Below are 21,922 nucleotides of genomic sequence, written 5' to 3' on the forward strand. Positions count from 1 at the left end.
ATTGTACCAGAAACGAATCCCTAACACTTGTCTGAATGTCTATACAGTTGGACTTTTACATTTACAGACTCTCTACCTTCATATGAGAGTAAATAATCCTGCCCAGAACATCCAGCTCTTACTCCAGGGATAAAGAAAGGATGGGAGGCTGGAAACACCAGCTCCTTCATCATTTGGAGACCTTGGGCACAAACAAGCTCCATCTGTGGTTAAGCAAAACTATTAAGAATATTTTTGTATATATTCTATTGATTTTTTGGTATGATTTTCACCTATGCCCCAGTGTTTTTCTGAGCGAGGCCCTAGAGATTTGCCTCAGCTAACAAAGAGAACCTTTGGCAGAACTAGTGATTTAAACCTGAGCGATAGTCGTAATCATTCGGATGCCGTTTTGTCCTGCAGACACCCAAAGAGCTTCACAGAAAGACTGAATCGCTAGTCGTGTCTGTACCTGAATCTCTCCTAAATTCCACGTAGTGACAGTCTTCAGCAGTTTGCAAAACCAGATGGTTCCTCGATCCTGCACAACAGACCGTTATTTAAAGAGAGTTAGTCGTGCGCTTCCTTGGCATTAATGTTCCAGAAAGTTCACCCGACTATTAATGTGTGTAGGAACTTCATGCTGCTTTGTGAATGCCGTTAAAACGTCATATTTGTGTTGTGGTTTTGAGCCTTCTCTTGGATGCAGGAGCTAAGGCGCACATGAGAAGCTGTGAGCAGCTGTAGCACCAACATCAGCTCGTATCCTTGTGCTTTCTTCTTAGAAAAGACGACTATGAGCTGGACACAGATGTGTGGCAACTTGGGGCACTCAAGTTATTTATTCATACAGTCTATTGGAAATTATTTTCTTTCCTTTCTATTTTTTTATGATGTAGAGTTTTTGGATTAGTTTTATTTTCTAGCACGACTGGAATCTTAGAAAGCTCTCACAATTTAAATAAATTGTTCTATATTCTATGCTAAGCCGCTCGATAACAGGGCAGCTGAAAATGCTGTAAATTGAGAGCAAACCTCAGCTGCTGTAGATCACCCCGTATTCGTACTCGCCAGCGATGATGAGTGACAAAAATCTCAGTGGTTACCACTTAACTGTCAGAGTGTGTTTCAAAGCACCTTCATGTTCAGTGAGTTTGTATTTTTGAGCTTGACGGCTTCAAGGCTGCAAATCCAAATTCCCCAAAGAAGAAAGCTTTGTGCTGTGTTGTATAAACAGGCTGAGCAATTTATTGAAAACAGTAATCACGGTAAATGCCCTAATTTTCGCAGAATCACAGTGTCAGGGGTTGGAAGGGACCTGGAAAGCCCATCCAGTGCAATCCCCCCATGGAGCAGGAACACCCAGATGAGGTTACACAGGAAGGTGTCCAGGCGGGTTGGAATGTCTGCAGAGAAGGAGACTCCACAACCCCCCTGGGCAGCCTGGGCCAGGCTCTGCCACCCTCACTGAGAAGAAGTTTCCTCTCGTATTTAAGTGGAACCTCCTGTGTTCCAGTTTGCACCCATTATCCCTCGTCCTATCATTGGTTGTCACTGAGAAGAGCCTGGCTCCATCCTCCTGACACTCCCCCTTTCCATATTGATCCCCATGAATGAGTCCCCCCTGAGTCTCCTCTTGTCCAGCTCCAGAGCCCCAGCTCCCTCAGCCTTTCCTCACACGGGAGATGCTCCACTCCCTTCAGCATCTTGGTGGCTGCGCTGGACTCTCTCCAGCAGTTCCCTGTCCTGCTGGAACTGAGGGGCCACAACTGGACACAAGATTCCAGGTGTGGTCTCCCCAGGGCAGAGGAGAGGGGCAGGAGAACCTCTCTGACCTACTGACCATCCCCTTCTAACCCACCCCAGGTACCATTGGCTTCCTGGCCACAAGGGCCCAGTGGTGGCTCATGGTCACCCTGCTGTCCCCAGGACCCCCAGGTCCCTTTCCCCTACACTGCTCTCTAATAGGTCATTCCACAACTTACACTGGAACCTGGGGTTGTTCCTGCCCAGATACAAGACTCTACACTTGCCCTTGTTATATTGCATTAAATTTTTCCCTGCCCAGCTCTCCAGCCTGTCCAGGTCTCTGGATGGATTTTTAAAATGTAATAATTCCTGAACAGTAACTTTGGTAATTATTTAGTGATTATTTTATTTCAATGGGAGAGTTCTTTGTTTTTTTCAAGAGTCAGCTGAGTAAATCTGAGTTTTATTTGACTAGGCCAGGCAGAAGGTGAAATTGGGAAATACAGAGATGAAGGCAAATGGGTTATCAAGGCCAATGAGTTAGTCAAAGCTAATTTCTACCTAAACTTAAGTAGTGGCATCGTTTCAAACAAATTTTAAGAGATGAGCGAACAGAAAACAAGGGTTCTGCATGATGCAGCCCTGTTTAACCTATTCAAGTTATCCTCATGTGAAATGAAAAGGACTGCTTTGTTTAGGGTATAAAAGTTAATGTTGTCGTATTTCTGTTATTTTTCCCCTCCTCACATCTGCTTTTTGAATTAGTCAGGAGCGTGCTTGCATTTTACACTAGTAGAACTCAGTGGAATTTTATAATCCACAGATGATATTTAATGTTTCCCTCTCTTCTACAAGCTTCCTAAAAACTACTGAAGCCTCAAACCTGTGTCGAGAGCAGAAATATTCTCATGATTTTCCCCTTTTATTCTTCCAAAGCCATGAAACGGCTTCTGGTGGCTTAATCCTGAGTTTATCCGGAGGGAAGATGTTGCACCGCTGTAGAGCCAGTGGTGAGCAAAGGCTCTTGCTTTGCTTGCTCAGAGGGTGGCCAGGGGTGACAGGCAAAGCTGCGGAGTCCAGAACATCAGCTTTAATCCCTACAATTTATGAAATCCTTGTGTTTTTATCTTTTCCATGGAGACACCAGCAATATCCTTCAGCCCAATAGAGTGGCATGGTCTACTTCAAAACTTCTCAGACCCAAGAGATTTTAGGTGGAGTCTGCGGGATGATGAAGAAGGTGAGTGATGAGGTTTTAAGACTCCGACACTGATATGGTGACAATGTTTTGCCTGTGTGGCTGAACTGGTGGTGATGACACCCACAGTCCCTGTTTCACAGCTGGACAGACAGGCTGAAATCGGTGCTTTCTGAACGAGGGCACAGTTCTCTTGCAGCTTTGCTTCTCTTCTAGTCTTCCCTCAGTTGATTTTTAGAATTATGTTGTTATAATATAAGGTGTTTTTCTGTCTGCGATCTCAATTTTATATGCCAAACGTCTGTCAGCAGAAATGATGCTGAGACATGAATTGGGGGATTTTTTACATGCCATGGACCTTACATAGGGCCCGTGAATTTGCAGATTCTCTTTCCTAAGTGATAAGTAAACATGTCTGGTTTGCAGCCAAATCCTTGGCAGCACAGCGAGAATCAAAGACTTGCGCGCGACAGGATTTATTTAACAAATATTCTCAGATTAATTGCATGGCTACCGGGGGGGGAACAAGTCCTGGGTGTTGATTCTTCCTCCAGATTCAAAGGACGCAGTAGGTGCAATGCTGCAGAGCAGGAAGATGGAACATTTTGTCCCTGTGTGATGCTGTTCTCCTCTCCTTGGCGCTCCTGATGGCCATTCCAGTTTCTCACGTTTGGTTCCCTGTCATTCTTTTTTGTCCCTTTCTGAATGATTTCTGCTGCTTAACAATGTTTTTCTTGGTGCCTTTTAGAAACCATGACAAATGATACAGGCAAAAGTGAAGGGATGGGACAGAGCTGCTTCCAGCTGACTCGCCGGTTACCAAAATAAACAGTGCTCTAAGGAAGGTTTTGAGAGAAATAAAGTGAACTATTTGCAAAGTCTTCACTGTTAAAATTAATAATAGATCTTTTTTTTTTTTTTAAAGGACCAAAGAGTTCACTTTAACTCGGTACCCCTGGACCTTCTTCTAATGTCTTCAAGTAGATGTTTTAACTTAACAAACGAATTGATGCCTCAGCGGTATATGAGGCACCGTTGTTAGAGCCCTGGGGGTAACATTGACAGCTGGATATTGTCACGTGGATAATTGGTGTATACAGACAGTGTTATCTGCCGTAAAACTGCACGTTCTGTCAGCTGCACAGGGATTACTTTTGTGAAGTGGACATTTATTTAGAGTGATGCACGGGGATTTGTATTTACAATTCTAATGGCTAAAAGGAAACCCATTGGCTTTCTAATGGTTTTATAGTAGTAATCCTTTAGCAGTTCACTTTATAGAGTAACACTTGGAGGGGGGCCGGGGCCTGTTGTAATTGAAATCAATAAAAACTCCGTCACGGACTTAAAAAGAAAGCAGATGCACTTTTAATAAAAAGAAAACAATTTTTGGTACAGAGTAAGTTCATATGCATGATTCTAAGAGTTTTGTACCGAATGTGACACAACTTCTTTCCTCACAGCTGGGCCCAGGTTACCTTGGTTTTCTTATGCTTGGGAATCTCCATTCTCAAGGGGTGGCCACTGGATACACCATAAAGCATTTTATAGTATAGACCTGGTGATGTGTGTATACACATGCACACACAAGATGTCATCTCGTAGATACTTATTTTTATTCTAGACATTTCTTAAAGAAATAGCTTTTTTCCTTTGTTCTTTTGAGAGACAAGTGGCTCGGTATGAAAACTGAGGAAAACGTATTTAGTTGTGTTTTAGTTACCTGAGTGTAGAGAGGTCTGTGGTTCAAGTCTCATTATCTTTTCTCTTTGTTTAGGGTTAGTTGACTAATTATGTGGTTTGCTCATCATTTTCAGAGCAAAATTTCTTTCCATAGATTTCAAGGCTTGTGTCTGGCATCTGAAGGAATTTTAGGACAGTCTTTTTTGTGCTTCTCTTCTCCTTCTACGGAGGAAAAACCCTAACACTTACCACGCTGTGTATGAGTTTTGTATCTAACAGTTGTGCTGTTCTGTTTTGTCCCAGGTTGTTTAACCTCCTCTTGCCAAAGAAACCCCAACAGACCCATTGAAATATGACACAACATTCCATCTATGATTTTTTTTTTTAAATAAATATCTTTTACCACGTGAGGGCATCGCAAGAACATAACCCCGTGAAACAACAGCGTAGGATTGATATGATAATTTATTCTGGAAAGTCGTTGTATTTTGGGTTTTTTTGCGAGTCATCCTGTGGACCCCTCCTATGGTGAGATACATTTGGGTACGTGGTGAGAACCAAAGCTCAGTGAGGCAAGAGAAGGAGCCTTTGGGGAAAACTTGGGTAACCTGCAGTGCCCAGAGGCTCCCGATGGTGGAGCTCGGCTGTTCCCAGCTGCCAGCGGCTCAAAGGGAATCTTTGCTTGACGTTGCAGTAAATAAGTTCCCTTTGTACCGCGTATAAATTTTGAATTAAAAATTGAGCTTTAAATAGGATTTGATTTAACTTCAACACTTTAAGGTTATTAATCACAAACTTATGTTGATTCCTGCCCTATTCTTTAGTGTCAGCTCCGTATCCAGCGCCGTTACAAGTGTGGTGGGAGCGTTGCCAAAATACACAGACTGAGAGATGAGACAGAAATAGACCTGGACTGAACTGGAGTTCAGTCTGGAGAAAGAATTCAAAGAGCGTTGTGAACTGGATTTTACTCAGCTCGGATTGTCGTTAACAAGGGGAAATAAACAAAAGCAGAAAGGCATCTGATGGCCTTTTCAGCTGTTGGAGTGAGCTCGGGGCGCGGGCCAGCTCAGCACCGGGGGAGCTGGGCTCCGCTCCTTAGCGGCCATTTGCTCCGCACGGGGGCCGAGGGAAGCAAATTAGCCACATTAATCAAATCTTGCACGCTGTGTAGTGTCAATAAATGAAGACAAATTGTATCCTGGGCTGCATTCCCAGCAGGTGGAAGGAGACGATTCTGCTCCGGTCTGTGCTGGGCCAGCTCTGGGGTCCCCAACACGAGGACACGGGCCTGGGAGGACAGGCTGAGAGAGTTGGGGTGTTCGGCTGGAGAAGAGAAGCTCTGGGAGACCTTAGTGTGGCCTTTCCGGCCTTAAAAGGGGCCGATAAGAAGGATGGGGACAGACTTTTTAGCAGGACTTGTTGCAATAGAACAAGGAGTGATGGTTTTAAACTAAAGAAGGGAGATTCAGGCTGGACATGAGGAAGAAATTGTTGCCCCTGAGGGTGGTGCGAGCCTGGCCCAGGTTGGCCAGAGAGGTGGTGGCTGAACCATCCCTGGAGACATCCCAGGCCAGGCTGGATGGGGCTCTGAGCAACCTGAGCTGGTGAAGATGTCCCTGCTCATGGCAGGGGGAGCTGGGAAGGTCCTTCAACACAAACCATTCTGTGATTCTGTATGAACTTCTGTACTCCTGGCACTACAGGATGGCCAAGGGGACTAATAAAACCAACACCCCTGAGTTCCTGGGGGTGGCTTGAGCGTGGGGGACACTGTGTTGTAAGAGACTCACATATAATGTCCATGGCAGAGACCTCCAGGGCTGCTCAGTTAGCTCAGGGAGGGAGGAGGAAGGTGGCTCAGGATTCTCTATGTCCCTTTGTTCCCAGAAACAACAACAAAAAAAAGCATTGTGTCTTTTTACATCTGGGACGTTTAATAGCCACTGGCATTACTTGGCATTTTAACCACGTGAAGTCACATTTCCCAGTTTCTTTACCTCTTATTTGTGCACCAGCGATGTGCAAAACCTTCTGACCAACCAGAGGGGATGTTCCACTGAATTATTTTCTTGGAATAAAAATTAACCTGCCTTTTCTTATTTCCAGTACTAGGGAGTAGATTTTCTATCGGTGATTCCTAGTGAGTGTGATTTAGTGCCACCCATCCCAGGGGCTTGAGAGGATCTAAGTCTGTTCTGTGCATCACGCATTCAAGAGGGAGTTTTTACTTAAACCCAGATTTATTTGAAAGGTCTCTGGGTAGAAGAGGTTACTCTGCACATCCTGTGTCTTTACTATTGTAGTTCTCAGAAGGAAGAGTTTTAAGAGTGAGCTAGTTGTGTGCTGGGCAAATCACCACCTGATTTTTAATATTTGTAATTGCATTTGGTTAATAACTTTTAAACTTGAGGCCCATAAGCTAAACATTGCAGTAGACAGAAGATGATAATACAGGATTTTACCCACTTTAGTCACCAAGCTAATTTTTCTTTTCCATAAATGTATCATGGCTTTGTTTTTCCTTCTTAAACCATTGTCATTTTCCTTTGAAAAAAACAAAAGAGCCATATGCTCACAGATGTTATAACAATGGGAAGTAGCAATACAAATATGCCACTTACTGAGGCACATTTTCAGTAAAACTTGTGTTAAATCTGTGGTCTCGGAGTTTCATTGAGGCTTTGGCCACTGCGCTGAGCTGACTGGTGAAGAATTTGGATTATTGTTTTTTTAATAGTCATAAGTCACGCGGCTGAAAAAAAAAATAGAAAAAAGCGACTGCATTAGTGCATTAAGGAAACATGTGAGCTGGCTGGGTTGGTTTGGCGCTTTTCTTTTTGGTCTGGTTAAGAATCTGGTAAAAGTCGCTCACTGCGGTTCTTGGGCTCTTAAAAAATCTAATTATACCCAGGTTAGAGTCTGAAAGCTAAAAGCAACCGAGTCACGAGGGAATATAATATAGGAAGGAACTTAAAATAGCTCACTACGTGTTTTAGTGCTGAAGATCTTGGCGTACCCCATTGCTCCCCGAGTTCTTTGGGGGGTTCCCGGGGGAGGCTCGTGGTTGTTGGTGGCATCTCCAGAGGTGCTTGTGCTTCTGGGGAAACTCAGTTAATTAATCTACATGCTCGCTGTAAGTTGAGAGATGGCAATTAGAAGTATTTTTCTTCTATTTAGTTGCGGTGGTGAGGTGGTACTGTGGTGGTGGAAAGGACAAGAGAGCACGGTGAAATGTCTCTAATGGCAGCTAAGGACCCAATTTGCTCTTAGGAAATTAAAGATTTCTGCTTCTGTGCCCCTAGGACGCAGTAACTCCATCATTACTCTTGCTTTCTTCATCCTTGGCAGGTAGCTACTCCTAAAGGTCTCCAGAGGAACTATGTATCATATAACATGGATACTGAGAAGGAAGCTTGAGAAGAGCACGTTAAATCTGATAAAGCTCCGTGCTCAGCACTGTTAATAAACAGTTCATACGGGATAATTGTACACTGATTTCTTTTGGCAGCAATCCTGGCTGACGCATCTTAGTTCTCCCAGCTGGTCATTCCCACTCTTATTGTCTCTTCACTCCACTGGAAGACTATTTCAATATATATTTTAAAAAAGAAGTGGGCAGGCAGCAGTGTGTATACATTATATATATGAAACCTATATGAGTCTTCTGATCCCAAACTGTCACAGTTGCCATAGCTGGGAAGCAGTGCTGTGTTAGGCAAAATAGGAATGGCTTAAACTGGCATTACCCATGAAATGAAAGGATATAACCATGCCCAGAGCGTGATTTTTATCTTCCCCCCCCCCACCGTACATACCTGTCAAGAGGTAAGTCTTGAAATATGGTAGAAATTTACACTAGGATGCTTCCACAGTTACCTAGTTTCAAATCACATCCTCGAAAATCTTCCCTTTTCCACCCAGCCCTTTGCTGTACATGTATTTTCATTGATCCCAGTAAACCATGATCTCCCAAAATTGTGTGAAAATAAGAAAATTATTTGACAGCCTGAAGGTACAAATAAGTCATTTGCGTAGTTTGACCTGTAAATCCTTATTCATACAACTTCACTTGAGCCGTGATACTTGATGTGCAGTGAATGGTGTAAACAGCGATTGCTTTGTAAGTGCAGCTTTCCGATGAAGATGTAGCAATTTTATGTATACTGCAACTCTGAACATGATTTTTCAGGGGTGTTTCAAGGTTTTCAAGGTATATATTTCACTTTTCAAAGAATGCATTAAAAAAACATGCAGATTTTACTGAATGGAAGTCCTTATTTTTCGGACGCCAGGTGCTAAATGCATCAGTCCACTCAATAAATAAGTATGTGGGAGATAATTGCCACTGGAGGTATTCTTTGTGTTATAAAGTGGGGGAAACTATATTTCTTGAGCTCTATACTATGTAACGAAGAAATAACAAGATATACTTTGATCTGTACAGTTCTAGACCATAGAGGGCTATTCCATTGCAAAGACGGTAAAAACCTGCATTATACCAATAATCCATCAGCATTGGGATGCCATGTTGTGTTATGGAATGGAGTAAAAGGGTGTTGTAATTATATTTCTTATAAGAATATCAGGTTTTTTTGCTGCTGCATGGTGGTCATTGTGGTTTGTGGCTTTTTAAATTATTATTACTTTTTGTTTGTTAGTTTTTATTTGCACTGTACTAGCATTGAAGTTTTTGTTCTTTGGAAGTACCCAAAGGTGTGGGGTTTTTTGGGGAGGGTGTTTTGCTTTATTTGAATCCTGGATATAGTTTTACATCAGGGAAACGCTCTTGCTCTGCATTAGAAGAAAGACTTCTGTGGGTGAGAGCATTCTCCAGGATTTAGCATCTCTGCCGAAATTCCTTTGGCTACCAAGTAGCAATTAGAGCTTTTATTTCCCTTTTTTTCTTCCAGAACAGAGAAATTCAGTGTTCTGAGTTGATGAGTTAGGCAAATGTTCCCATATTCCTTTGCTAGATCTCCTAAAACATCCAGTTGTCCAAATAAGATCTTTGGCGCAGATGCGGTTGGGATTAAGGGAGCGCCAGACTGGTAATGATGTGTGATTGTGTGTCACTGGGAAGTTTTGCTTTTCCCAATGCGCCTGCTGTTCAGCTTGTAGACAAACACGGAAAAACATCCAAGTCTGTCAGAACGGCCAGTTAATCCAGTTACTTCTCTGCGTATTTATAGGTGAGATAGTTTTGATCAGATTTACCCCAGAAAGGAAGTATCGAGACTCTTGATCTCTATCAAATGGACCGGTCCTCGGCTTTCTGCTGTCATATTTGTTTAATTGCTTAGGTACAAGCTCAAACACCACAGTGCTTCCATTGTGATTTTTGGGTTAGGAAGTGCAGGTTTTATTCAGTCATGTGCAACCCTTTCTTTAAAATGTGTTTCCTTTCCTATGCCACCAGTGTTTTCTGTGTGTGCAGTATGAAGTCGTGGCTCACCAAGGCAGTTTGAAAGAACTTACATTGATGTTTTACTTTTGAGGGACACAAGTTTAATTGCTGCCTAAGGCAGATGCTGCTTTGCTGTGTCTGCATTGAGCTTTTCATTTATAGTACAATCACTTCTAGGGGACCAGGGACAACTTTGGAGTCGGGAGCAATGGGGACACCTCCCTAACAAACTAGTCCCAAATATTCCAATAGCTGTGCCTGAAAATGGTTTCATATTTCAGCATCAGAACTGGCATGTTCAGTTGGAATATTTCACATGTCAATCTTTGCCTGGAGAACTAATGAAGCTTTAAGAAGAAAAAAGAGATGTTTTTTTTCTTCTGCTTTACTTGGCGCGTTTTCAGGATCTGGTTTCTGAGTAAATACTCTGTATTTAGAATGATAGATTTGTAACTGTGCTTGATTTGAGGAATGTCTGACTTGTGTGCTCGACTTCTGCATGCAGTTATTGAGACTTTGGGCAATTTTGGCTGTGGATAGATGTGCAATTAGGCCTATGAGCTGACTGGGTGCATGTGTACTGTTAAAGATGGACAGAAGAACAAGGCCATGCTTCACCGCGCCTCTCAAACACCAAACACTGTTATGAGTACTGGCACATTGGTCTTTTTCTGTTTACAGTGTTCACTTTTTTCTATCAGTATTTTTTTTTTCATGTCTTACCTTAGTTTAATGCCACAAAGCTTTTCAGCATTGTTTAGACTGATGATTGCAACTTGATTCAGACTTCACAGTATCAGGGATTTAACCTTCTGTAAGAACTTTCTGTGGTGCTTTGTGAGAGGACTTGCCCTTCTTTCCTCAAGTCCGTTCTGCAAATGGTTCCTAGTTGGCAAGGAAACCGAAACCACTTCTGGTAATGTTTTCTTCTCACTTTTCTCTTTTCTGCCTGCTTTGAAGGCCTGTGTTTAACTGCATTGATGGAATGGTCTTGCTTGGGTTGCACTTTGGGTGCAGGAAAAAGAGGATGAAAGGGTGAAGGCTATTTCAGGTTTTTTTGGCAAGCAGGTCACGTAAGCTGGTGGTGTCACAGCATGTGAAAGATGGGGTTTTGTACAAGGTGGTGAGGGTCACATCACCTTTTAGACCTTTTAGACCTAGAAGAAGGGTGTTGTAAACTGCATGTGAGGAGTAATGAATAACTCTCTGACCTGTCAGTCTGACCTTGGTGCCGGGCAAGGTCATGGAGCAGATGATCTTGAATAACATCACATGGCACTTACTAGAGAACTATATGATCAGGCCCAGCCACCATGGGTTTATGAAAGGCAGGTCCTGTTTGACCATCCTGATCTCCTATGACAAGGTAAACTGACTAGTAGATGAGGGAAAGGCTGTGGGTGTTGTGTACTTAGACTTCAGTAAGACCTTTGACACCATATGCCACAGCATCTCCTGGAGAAGCTGCAGCTCATGGCCTGGATGGTGTATCTGCCATGGGTAAAGAACTGGCTGGAGGGCCAGGCCCAAAGAGTTGTGGTGAACAGAGCCAAGTCATGAGTTGGTCATGAGTGGTGTCCCCAGGGCTCAGCACTGGGGCCAGTTCTGTTTAATCTCTTTATCAATGGTCTGGATGAGGGGATCGAGGGCACCCTCAGTCAGTTTGCAGATGACACTAGGTTGGGTGGAGTGTTGATGAGCTGGAGGGTGGGAAGGCCATGCAGAGGGGTCTGGCCTGGCTGGATCCATGGGCTGAGGCCAATTGTCTGAGGTTCACCAAGGTCCTGCACTTGGGTCACAACAACCCCATGAGCGCTGCAGGCTGGGGAAGAGCATCTGGAAAGTGCCCCAGGAAAAGGCCCTGGGGGTGTTGGTGCCAGCGGCTGAACATGAGCCAGCGTGTGCCCAGGTGGCCACCAACATCCTGGCTGGTCCCAGCACTGGTGTGGCCAGCAGGCCCAGGGCAGTGACCGTCCCTGTGCTGGGACCTGGGGAGGACAAACCACCAATCCTGGGGCAGCTCTGGGCCCCTCAGCTCAGGGCTCAAAATGGTGGCACCAGGGGTGGTGGGATCACCTCAGCGCACAAAATGGTGGCGCCAGTGGCACCAAAATCACCTGAGGGCTCAAGAAAGGCCTTGAGGTGCTTTGAGAGGGAGTTGAGAGAAGGGAACGGAGCTGGTGAGGGGCTGGAGCACAAGTGTGATGGGAGCGGCTGAGGGACCTGGGGGGTTCAGCTGGAGAACAGGAGCTGAGGGGAGACCTTCTGATCTCTGAACTGCCTGAAAGGAGCTTGGAGCCAGGGGGGGTCGGGCTCTGCTCCCTAGGAACAAGCGCCAGGAGCAGAGGAAACGGCCTCAAGTTGCGCCAGGGGAGGTTGAGGTTGGATGTGGGGAACAATTTCTTCCCCAAAGGGCTGTGGGGCATTGGAACAGGCTGCCCAGGGCAGTGCTGGAATCACCATCCCTGGAGGGTTGGACAGACAGAGATGAGGTTCTCAGGACATGGGGCAGTGCCAGGGGTGGGTAGTGGTTGGACTTGATCATCCTGAGGGTCTCTTCCAACCAAAATGATTCTATAATTAGACACCTGTGAGAAGGTGAGACCGTGTGGGTGGGAGAGGTGATACCAGCTCCAAGTGTGATGGTTATTGCCATTCCAGTAACCTTCTGTATCATCATCTGTTCCTTCAGCATTGGTGAGCTGCCTGTAGCTGCAGGTTTACGTGCTGTAGTAGCACCGCCACTCGCTGTTGGAAGTACTCCTGCTGTCCCTCTGATGAGAGCTGGCATTGAGAGTCACGGGAGTGTCAGTGTCATTGACAGTGCCACCGTTTGTCACATTGTCACTGAAGATGTGAGTGATCCTGCTGACTCCTTTTGGGGACCTATTAGTTTTACTACAGGTATAAACCCCATTCTGAAGTGAAACAGTTTGGCAGTAGCTTTGTTACAGGTGTATGGTTTAAAGAACACCTAAAGAAGGATGGTACCAGGTGGAGTGGTGGGAGCAGGACTGTGGATGAACAGTGACGCCTTGGAACGGCTCTTTCGACAATAGTGTAGTGTTTTAGTAAAAGAGATAAATGGCTCAAATCAAAGCCATACCAAAAGAAACCCCAAACTGGAGACAGTTTAACACCCTAGGACAGGCATTGTGTGATTTCTTGAGTGACTTCCACACAAATTAAAACCTCCGCTTAGCAAAAGGCACTGATAGATAGAGCCCCCCAAGCAAACACTTGTGATTATAGTAGATCTTAGTGATGGCTGTTGTTGAAACTCCAGTGAAATAAAACTTTGAAGTGTTTAAAAAATGTCTAGATTATATGGAAGATAAGTACATCCTAACTTGTACAGAGCTTGGAAGGTGCTGTATGGTGTGCTGAGGCAGCGCTTCCATGTAAACTACAGCTGTGTTAAGTGAGCACCACTGCACTTCCACGCTTTTGGTTCACACTGACTTCATAAACCGTACCCCATTCTGTGTGCTGGTACTCAGCCGACCTCTTTATGAACGCTTTGGGGCACTAAACCAGCAGAAATGTATTACCTTTTTTTTTTCTTTTTGTGTCTGCCTGTGTATTTATGTATTTATTCCTGGCCTAGCGCCCTGAGCCAGCTTGCTGAGCTACATTTGTGCAATTACTGGCACCAGCACAGGGCAGGAAAGACCAAAGCGCACGAGTGCCAGGGCACATGGAGGTGAAGTGTCAGGAAATCACAGCCGGAGGAAAACAGCTGCTTAGAATCACATTTGATACCAATTAGGAAGGCAATTGTTGAAGGGGCAGAGGGAGGCTTGTGGCACAGCTGGTGTGATTGGGAAACGCTCAGATATGTGCTGCTGTAACTTCAGTTTGATGTCCTGCCATTTCTCAGTACACAAAGACATGGCAATCGCCACAAATAGAGTTGATTCTGCTTCTGTTCTTTCTGGCAACTGCTGCTGGATATGCTGAGGTTGGGCACTGGGCTCCCACTGGACTTCTGTACCTAGAGGGTACGTATTCTTTCAGGCAAGAGATGTGGCATCTGTTTTTTCCTCTTTAACACCAGTCAGTGAAGCTAACACATGTTTTCTGTTCAATTAAATGATTGCTCAAAAGCGAATGTGAAATAAACACAATGCAGAGTGCTTTGTGTGCCTCTGGATGTTCAAGACACCTAGAAGTTGGTAGTTCTGCTGTGGTATTAGTTGCTAGATTTGGAATCATAGTATATCAGTATATCATTCTCAATTATTCCTTTCTGTTTAATGCTTTATTTTGTTTTTCGCTACCAGATTTTTATGAATCCGAAGCAGCCAGCTCTTCAGTTGTCTTTTGATAACTTGGTGCTCTCCTCATACTTTCCTATTTTTTTTCATCCTAGAAATTGGGCCGGTGACGATAACCACAGATCCCAAGAAATTTCAGTTTGAACTCAGGGAACTTTATGTTCAGGTGAGTAACTTGTTTGTTCTCTATGTGATTCTAGCAAAGGCCCCATTCCCTCCCTCTCATCTTTCTTCTTGTGTTGATGTTTCAGCTACAATGGTTCATCAGGGTGTAGGCATCTACCTCTGGCATTTTGCCTGCACAAGCTGTCATCTTAATTTATGATTGCAGTTAATTACTTTGTCTTGGTTTGCGTCAACGTATGTGAACTGTTCAATAACACAAGAATAGTTAGATAATGCTGACATTTATTTTGCATTTTAATAGTTCTGCCACTTGTTCACAGACGCTTTTATGAACTGTTTTATTGTGTTCTAAGACTTATTTCTCATGAAAACCCTTCAGTAGCTTGAATTAAGTGATTTAGCTACAAAAGGACTGTAAGACCCATTGAGTACGACTTAGGTATTGCCTTCGCTGCCGTGCGTTACTCAGCACCTACCGATTCAAAAGCATCAGGCTGACTTGGGCGCTCGTCTTCGCAAATGGAGCCTAGTGGCAGTTTTGGGACTGGCACATCTGTGTATCTCCCTTGGAGGAGTTTCCCTGGGTGACAATGATGGAAGGAAAGAGAGGTATTGGAGTGGAGCTGCCCTTTCTGAAAGGAAATAAGATCAGATTATCTTCTAATCAAGCAAAACGCTTCTGACCTGTGGAGAACCTTGGTGGGGTCAGTAATGCCAGGCAGGCTCTCCCATCTGAAACAACCGTCTTTTACAAACCGGCACGTGGCGTAAGTCCAGCAATAAAAGGCTGTTTGAAAGCCAAAAGTGCTCGTTTGGGAAGAATGAGTAGTTTAAAAGTTGGCAGAAAGATGAAAATTCAGAGCAAACAATAGTATGTAAAATGCCAACCCTTGGGGCTTTCTCCTTCACAGGGAAATGCAAACCTTAAAAATCCTTCCAGTCTTTACTTTTTTGTTTTCTAAACAGCTGTACTGGAAAATAATTGCAGCTATTTCTAAAAAGTATATGATGTAGGTGAAGCTTTTGGGAATTAAACTCTTCAGTTACAAGCAGCTTGTTTAAAAGTTACTGTCTAATGAATTTCAGATTTTTTTAATCCCGATTGGTTGCATATTTTGGCATTAATTTCAATATGTGCTCATTCAGCTGAATTAAGTTTTTCACTGACTTGCATTAATTCCTTACACTGGTGAAAACAGAAATTTACAAAGCGATTAGAACAGGACTGATAAGGCATCTTCAGTTCTCCCAGAAAATGTTCACACTTCCTACGTGTTTGTTTTTAGTATTTTTCCTAGAAAGACAGTTAAAAAAGGTGCCGGAATGGGGGGGATTGGACTAGATGATCTTTTGAATCATCCCTATGGACAGCATGACAATAACTTGTACTTGGGCAGCAGTGACTTCTTAGTGTCTTTTTTTTTAAGCATTAACCAGGTTTTTTGTGTGTTCTCGTATTAAATACGCTTTTAACAATGGGTAGTTACTTGTATAAGCAACATACTTGAATCTTGTCCATATAAAAACCTTTCAAAGTATATTCACATAGTTGTGAGTGTCTCATGATCCTGTGATACAGATGCCATCACACTTGCACCAGCAGTTACGACAAGGCCTTATTTGAGTATTTCTCAGTGTAAAAATGACAACTTAATGAAAACAGTCTTCTGTAGGAGTTGTTGATAATGCTTTTTAAGTCAGATACCAAATTCATCCTTTTGCAGGTGGAGACAATGCCATTTAAGTATATAGTTATATAGGTATCAAATTTAGAGAGAAGAAATGTGAATACTATAGATTAGCTGAGCTAACAACCTAAATTTTCTACATTTTCTGCTGCCCAGACTGAACAGAAAATGAGACTTGCTGAGCTTTACTCACCTCTGTTTGTCCAGAAAGCTTCACAAGGTAGTTGTAGCCATATTTTATTGTAATTTGGAGAGAAAGGCAGGAAACATTTAATGGAAATTTTTCTTAGTATTATTATTTTTTTAAATAAAGCTAGCACAGTTCTGTTTCATAGTTCTGCCTTGCTGCCTTTTGAGAATACCCCTCTGTTCACACTTCTTCTCAGAATAACCATTTAGCTCAGCAGTGCTTTCCCTGTTATGTATAGAAAATAGATGCTGCCATGTAGAATATTTCATGAGACAATAATTTAGTGGACTTGAAGTGGGAATAAAGTTGGGTTTTTATTGTTCCAAATAGGTGTCTGTAGAAATCAGCTCTTATCTTGACTTCGCCTATAAATGAAATATTTATGTGGAAGAGCCTTTTGCTGAAGGTGACGCTTTGCAAGAGCGGGAAAGAAATAACTTGGATATACTGATCGGTCCCGTAGGATCATATACACATTGCCAAGATAAAGATCTGACGGGTGTCAAATGTTTTTTGGAGAGTTCCCTCTTGAATTTCAGGCAGTCTGAAGTCTACTTCTTGCTTTCCCCAGAAACGTAAGACTAGACTTAGAAAGCACTGATTTATAAAGAGAACAATGGCAAAGTACCTATTCTTCAACGTAGATGAGGAGTTTATTGATATTCCTGCTTTGAAATGGGGTTGAAGATACTAGTAGATAAAAAATGGTTACTGACGTGAACATTTTGTTGGGGACAGCCGAAATTCTTAAGGACTGGGAGACTGTGGAAGGCAAGAGTTGTCTGGTTTATGTGTCTGAGTGTTTAACCTCAAAACAGAATTTCTGACAGCACTTGGAGAATTAAAATCAGACGCAACACTTGCATTATCTTTGTTCCTCCTTCCCAGGCTGTGGAGATCTGTGTGTGTGCAAAGGCATGTTGACCGTAGAAATAAAAGGAATAACTTCCATATTTAATCTTGAAAGTGCAGAGATGTTTCCATTTACAGGGGCAGGTTTTGCAGTTCGTATTCAACTCCTTGGAAAATTCTGTCTTCAATACATCCAATTAATTTTTATGTAAGGCAAAGTGAACTTTTATCTAAACAGTATTTTCCTCTAATTCTTAATTTAGGAAGAGAAACTGATCCTTTCATGTAAATTTAAATCAAGTCATACTTGGAAGAAGAATTAAATTGTCAGCCAGTCAGGGAGCATGTGAGTGTAGGAAACAGAGCTAAACATGGTGCTCCCAGAAAATACAGGAGTGACCACCACACAAGCATTTTTCAGGACTAACCACAACCCTTCCTTTGACTTGCTTTTCCCTAAGGAATTGTCTGCAGAAATGGTACAATACTTAGGATAAATAAAAGCGAAGGTATTATTAGAAGCGGAGAACGTATCTGCCTTGAATGTCCCAAAAGAAAGTAATGTGTGCTTTCTTTTTCTTCTACTTGTGAACAGGGTGGCGGAGACTGTCCAGAGATGAGCATCGGCGCGATAAAGATCGCTCTGGAAATTTCTCTTCCTGGTTCCTTCATCTATGTGTTTACTGATGCCCGCTCCAAGGATTATAGACTTACCCATGAAGTGCTGCAGCTCATCCAACAGAAACAATCGCAGGTACCGAGGGGCTTTGCATTCTCAGCTGGTTTATGTGTTTAATACCCTGTTTTCTCAATATTGAAAGGTTAAATCCTTCTGTGTGAGACTCAGTGAAATCTTTTTATAGATTTTACATCTTGTCCTTTCTTTCTCTTCTCCATTATTTTTTCCATCAGCAGTGATTGCAACAGGGCTGTCCGTCACGCAAAGTAACATGACTCCAGGCCAAGCGATACAATTCTTTTGTTTTCATGCCTTAATGCTGTCTTTGCAATGTTTTCCCAAACTTTGCACCGTGTACCAAATGATTTTTTTTTTAATTTATCTATATATTTTTAACACAGGTAGTATTTGTGCTGACTGGAGACTGTGACGACAGGGATCATATTGGTTACAAGGTCTATGAAGAAATTGCCTCAACGAGTTCTGGTCAAGTTTTTCACTTGGACAAAAAACAAGTGAATGAGGTAATTTTGCTTGAATTCTGCGATACGTGGAGAAAACAAGGCAAGGGCTTATACGCTACATGAATATACTTATACTCTTATACTCTACTCAAATGACCCCAATGGTGAGTTAAGGAGAATAAGGAGAAATTCTAAATGTTCTGCTGTTGGTAAGTGGCCTCCCTGCCAGCTTTCCCTGCCTTCTTTTTCCATCTGCTATATCAGGATGCAATTCTGCGAGGCTTTTTTATATCAGGGAAGGGAAAACTGCCTTATCTAAGCAGAACCTCCCCAGCTTCCCTCTGCCTGTGCCAGAGGCTTCTAGGAGGGAAAGGCTTGAAAATAAGGAGCAATTCTGTGCTCCAAGTAGCTTTACTACTCCAAATAAGCCTGGACAAAAATACTCCTCACATAGGTAAGGTTATGGACAGAGAGGTGTGAGCTGGCAGGTTTCCATAGTTCACAAAATAACAGTGGTAACTCTCTAATTAAGTTTATTGTTTCAGTAGTTTTGACGGCGCTGCTGACTTACTGGTAATTGTGATTACTGGCCCACAGCCTTGAAAGACTCTTTTCTTTGCAAACTGCAGTGAGTGAAATTTTAATAGCATATGAGAAAATGATTTGGAGGGAGATGAAATCACATGTTAGTTATCTGGGGAGCTGGAATTGTTTGTAAGTGTTGTAAACGTTTTCCTTTGACTTGCTGGTATAGGCAATAACTAGATGAGGTTTTTAATACAACTTTGCTTCATTTTTTTCCTTTTCCTTTCATAGAGTTTGGGCAACGACAAATGTTGGAGATACGTTGCAGTTTTCTACTGTTATTGCCTAGAAAAATTGAAGTTCTTCTTAGGGATGTTATAAGGTATTGGCAATGATGTGAAGGTGATGGAAGGGAGGCACTTCCCAGAGGATTTATCCTCCCACAGTCAGATGGGTAAAAAGTCAGAGGAAAACAAATTAGCTGTTGGGACTGTGCACGTCCTGACCTGCATTTTGTAATAATTTGTGTATGATGGGCAAAACTTCTCACTGTGAGACTATGAAATCCCTTTATAGAGATCATGACACCGCCGATGGGAAATGCTCTTTGCCAGGACTGAAGTTTGAGGATCAAGTTTTTCTTTGATTGTTTTCTTTCTGTTTTCTTCTGGTTTGGGGAGGCAGAAGTGAGCAGAAAGAGCAACTTGGAGGTTCTGGGTGATGCTGTTTTCTCCGCTGGAGCTGACCTGCCCTGTTCTGGTTTGTGGCACTTACCCATTGCCAAGAATACCAGTTTCTGCTCAAATTGTTAGGCTCTGAGTCAGGTTTTGAGCAGGGGGTTTTGGTAACCAGTTTCACCCCTTTCCCGCTTCATCTCAGCATTTCTTTGAGCAAATCTGGGGCTCAAAAAAAGACAAAACACAGCAAAAACCTCTCCATCACTTTCAGAAGTCTTCCACAATAACTGCTGAACAATTTGAATTAAAACCAAAGCACTCTGAAATAATTTTAGGGCTCATGGGACCTTACATAAAGTTAGGTCTGGGCCAAAGGACTGTGAAAAAGAGTTTGCTAAAAAGCTGTTGTCCCAAAGAAAACCCTCACTGCAGATTGTGGTTCTGGACCAGAAATCCTGTTTGTGAGGAGCGTATCCACCGACGGGTGGGTGCAAATGAACAGGACATGTAGTAGTAATCCGCACCAGCAGTTTATGGTATATCCTCCAGAAATAAAACTTGCCCTCCCTTTTATCTGAGTAGTCAATGATGTGTAAAGAATGAAGTTTATAAATGCTAAAATATATTGTCTGTTTTGGGCCTAGAGACAGCCAATGCTGAATTGGAGATTAGGAGAGAGCTACAAAGTCACTGCCTGTGAATTCTCTGCCAAACCAATGTCTTGTTTGGTTAAAACACTTTTGATTGTTCTACCCTCAAAAAACCCAAACAAAGCTATTTTTAGTGTATAAAGTATCAAACCATTTACTCTCATCCTTGCCCTTTGTGCATTAAGTGCGGAGTGAAGCAATACTGTAAGCTAGCTACAAGGAAACACAGCAAAACAATACTTGATCCTTAGCCAGAGTTTGTGTTTGCGAGAAGACTGAGAAAACTTATGGCCTTTTTTCACTTCTGAAAAAGATGTTATGGTCTCAAATACTGCAGTTACCTCCTTGGTCAAAATTATTGTCAGTTAACAAAGTTGTGTTGGGTTCAGTCCAGCACAGTGTGAAATCTGTATCTCCATCCCCTCCATCCCCTCCATCCCCTCCATCCCCTCCATCCCCTCCATCCCCTCCATCCCCTCCATCCCCTCCATCCCCTCCATCCCCTCCATCCCCTCCATCCCCTCCATCCCCTCCATCCCCTCCATCCCCTCCATCCCCTCCATCCCCACTTATTTACTGAATGAAACTCTTGTAACAGAAGGAGAGGAAGGTCATATTTTGACAAATTTGCCAGGGTTTCTATGCATAAGATTAATAAGAATTAATAAGAGTATTCTTAAAGTCCGAAGTTTTGGTTTTGTCTTCTACATTTCTTCTAGATTTTTCCTTAATTTGGGGTGTCAGGTGTACCATCTTCTCCAGAGGTAACTCCTGTACTCAAAAATGATGCCAGATTTATAATAGGAAGAGACCAAATATGCTTTCGGTGTATTGGGTAAAATTTGATGAGTTCTCTAATGAGACATCTATAAAGGAGGAAAAATGTTTAGTGATCAGAGTCCTTAAAAGAGAAAGGTTTACTATTCAGACTTTGGTTTTGAAGTTCTTTTTCTACTAACAACCTGTGAATACTGCCGTACTTAACTACAACTTAATTACGTAGTTTTCAATTAAAATGGATGTCCTTCCATCCCAAAGAACAGTAGTGTTCTCGTTTGGTCTCCAGTGTCTTGGAAAGGTTATTATGCTTGTTTTATCCAAACATTTCAGTCCTGATCTTGAAAGGTGTTTCTTTAGGGTGAGATTTCCTTTCTTGCAGTGGGGTTCTGTGGCTCCTTTTGGAGTCTTAGGGCTTAAATTGCAATAATTCCTCAAAATTAAATTGAGAACACCCATCAAACATGGGTTAAATTCTTTTAGGACCAGATTCTGTATTTTCATAACCATATCCAATTTTATTTGTACTTTTCCAGAAGGTACTAATTTTGGCTTGAACTGAAGTTATGTTACACCACACTTACTTGTTCCCCTCGTAATGGAATTCTGCAGAGAAATTCCTGTAAATGATTCTGATGCCCAAAGGTTTGTCCCGATGCCAGGGCTGGTGTTATGATGAACACTGATCATCAGCAGAGCATGAATTTGGTCCAGCTTAAAAATAGTGGTGACTAATTAGTCATTGGTGGTTCAGTTCACGCCTCCAGGTAATTTTGATTGTTTGTGGTACAAATGAGTCATTACTGTGTGCGACGAACTGGACTGATCAGCACGGCTAAAACTTGGGAGTTCACAAGAACTGAGCTACTGAGGAGCCGTTTTCCATTTCTTTTAGTATTTAAACACTTACTTGCTTTTCTTATTCTAACCTTCCTGTAAGAAGGGAAGATTTTTCCTAGGCTGCTTAAAAATACAGCTTTCTGGGTGATTTTTAAAGTAAG

General features: G+C 42.7%; 1 protein-coding gene across 1 annotated transcript in view; it reads left to right on the forward strand.

The window, feature by feature from the left end:
- The window catches only part of HMCN1 (hemicentin 1), a gene marked incomplete at its 5' end in the record, with an annotated part of 184,673 nt that overhangs the window by 13,239 nt on the left and 149,512 nt on the right, over positions 1-21,922 (forward strand). Inside the window, 3 exons of the mRNA XM_082054335.1 lie at positions 14,389-14,459; positions 17,745-17,903; positions 18,230-18,352. Of these exons, the coding sequence (XP_081910461.1) occupies positions 14,389-14,459; positions 17,745-17,903; positions 18,230-18,352 (353 nt within the window). The remainder of the gene's footprint in view (positions 1-14,388; positions 14,460-17,744; positions 17,904-18,229; positions 18,353-21,922) is intronic.

The sequence above is a fragment of the Streptopelia decaocto genome (genome assembly GCF_964273445.1).
Source record: "Streptopelia decaocto genome assembly, chromosome: 5".
Taxonomy (NCBI): Eukaryota; Metazoa; Chordata; class Aves; order Columbiformes; family Columbidae; genus Streptopelia; species Streptopelia decaocto.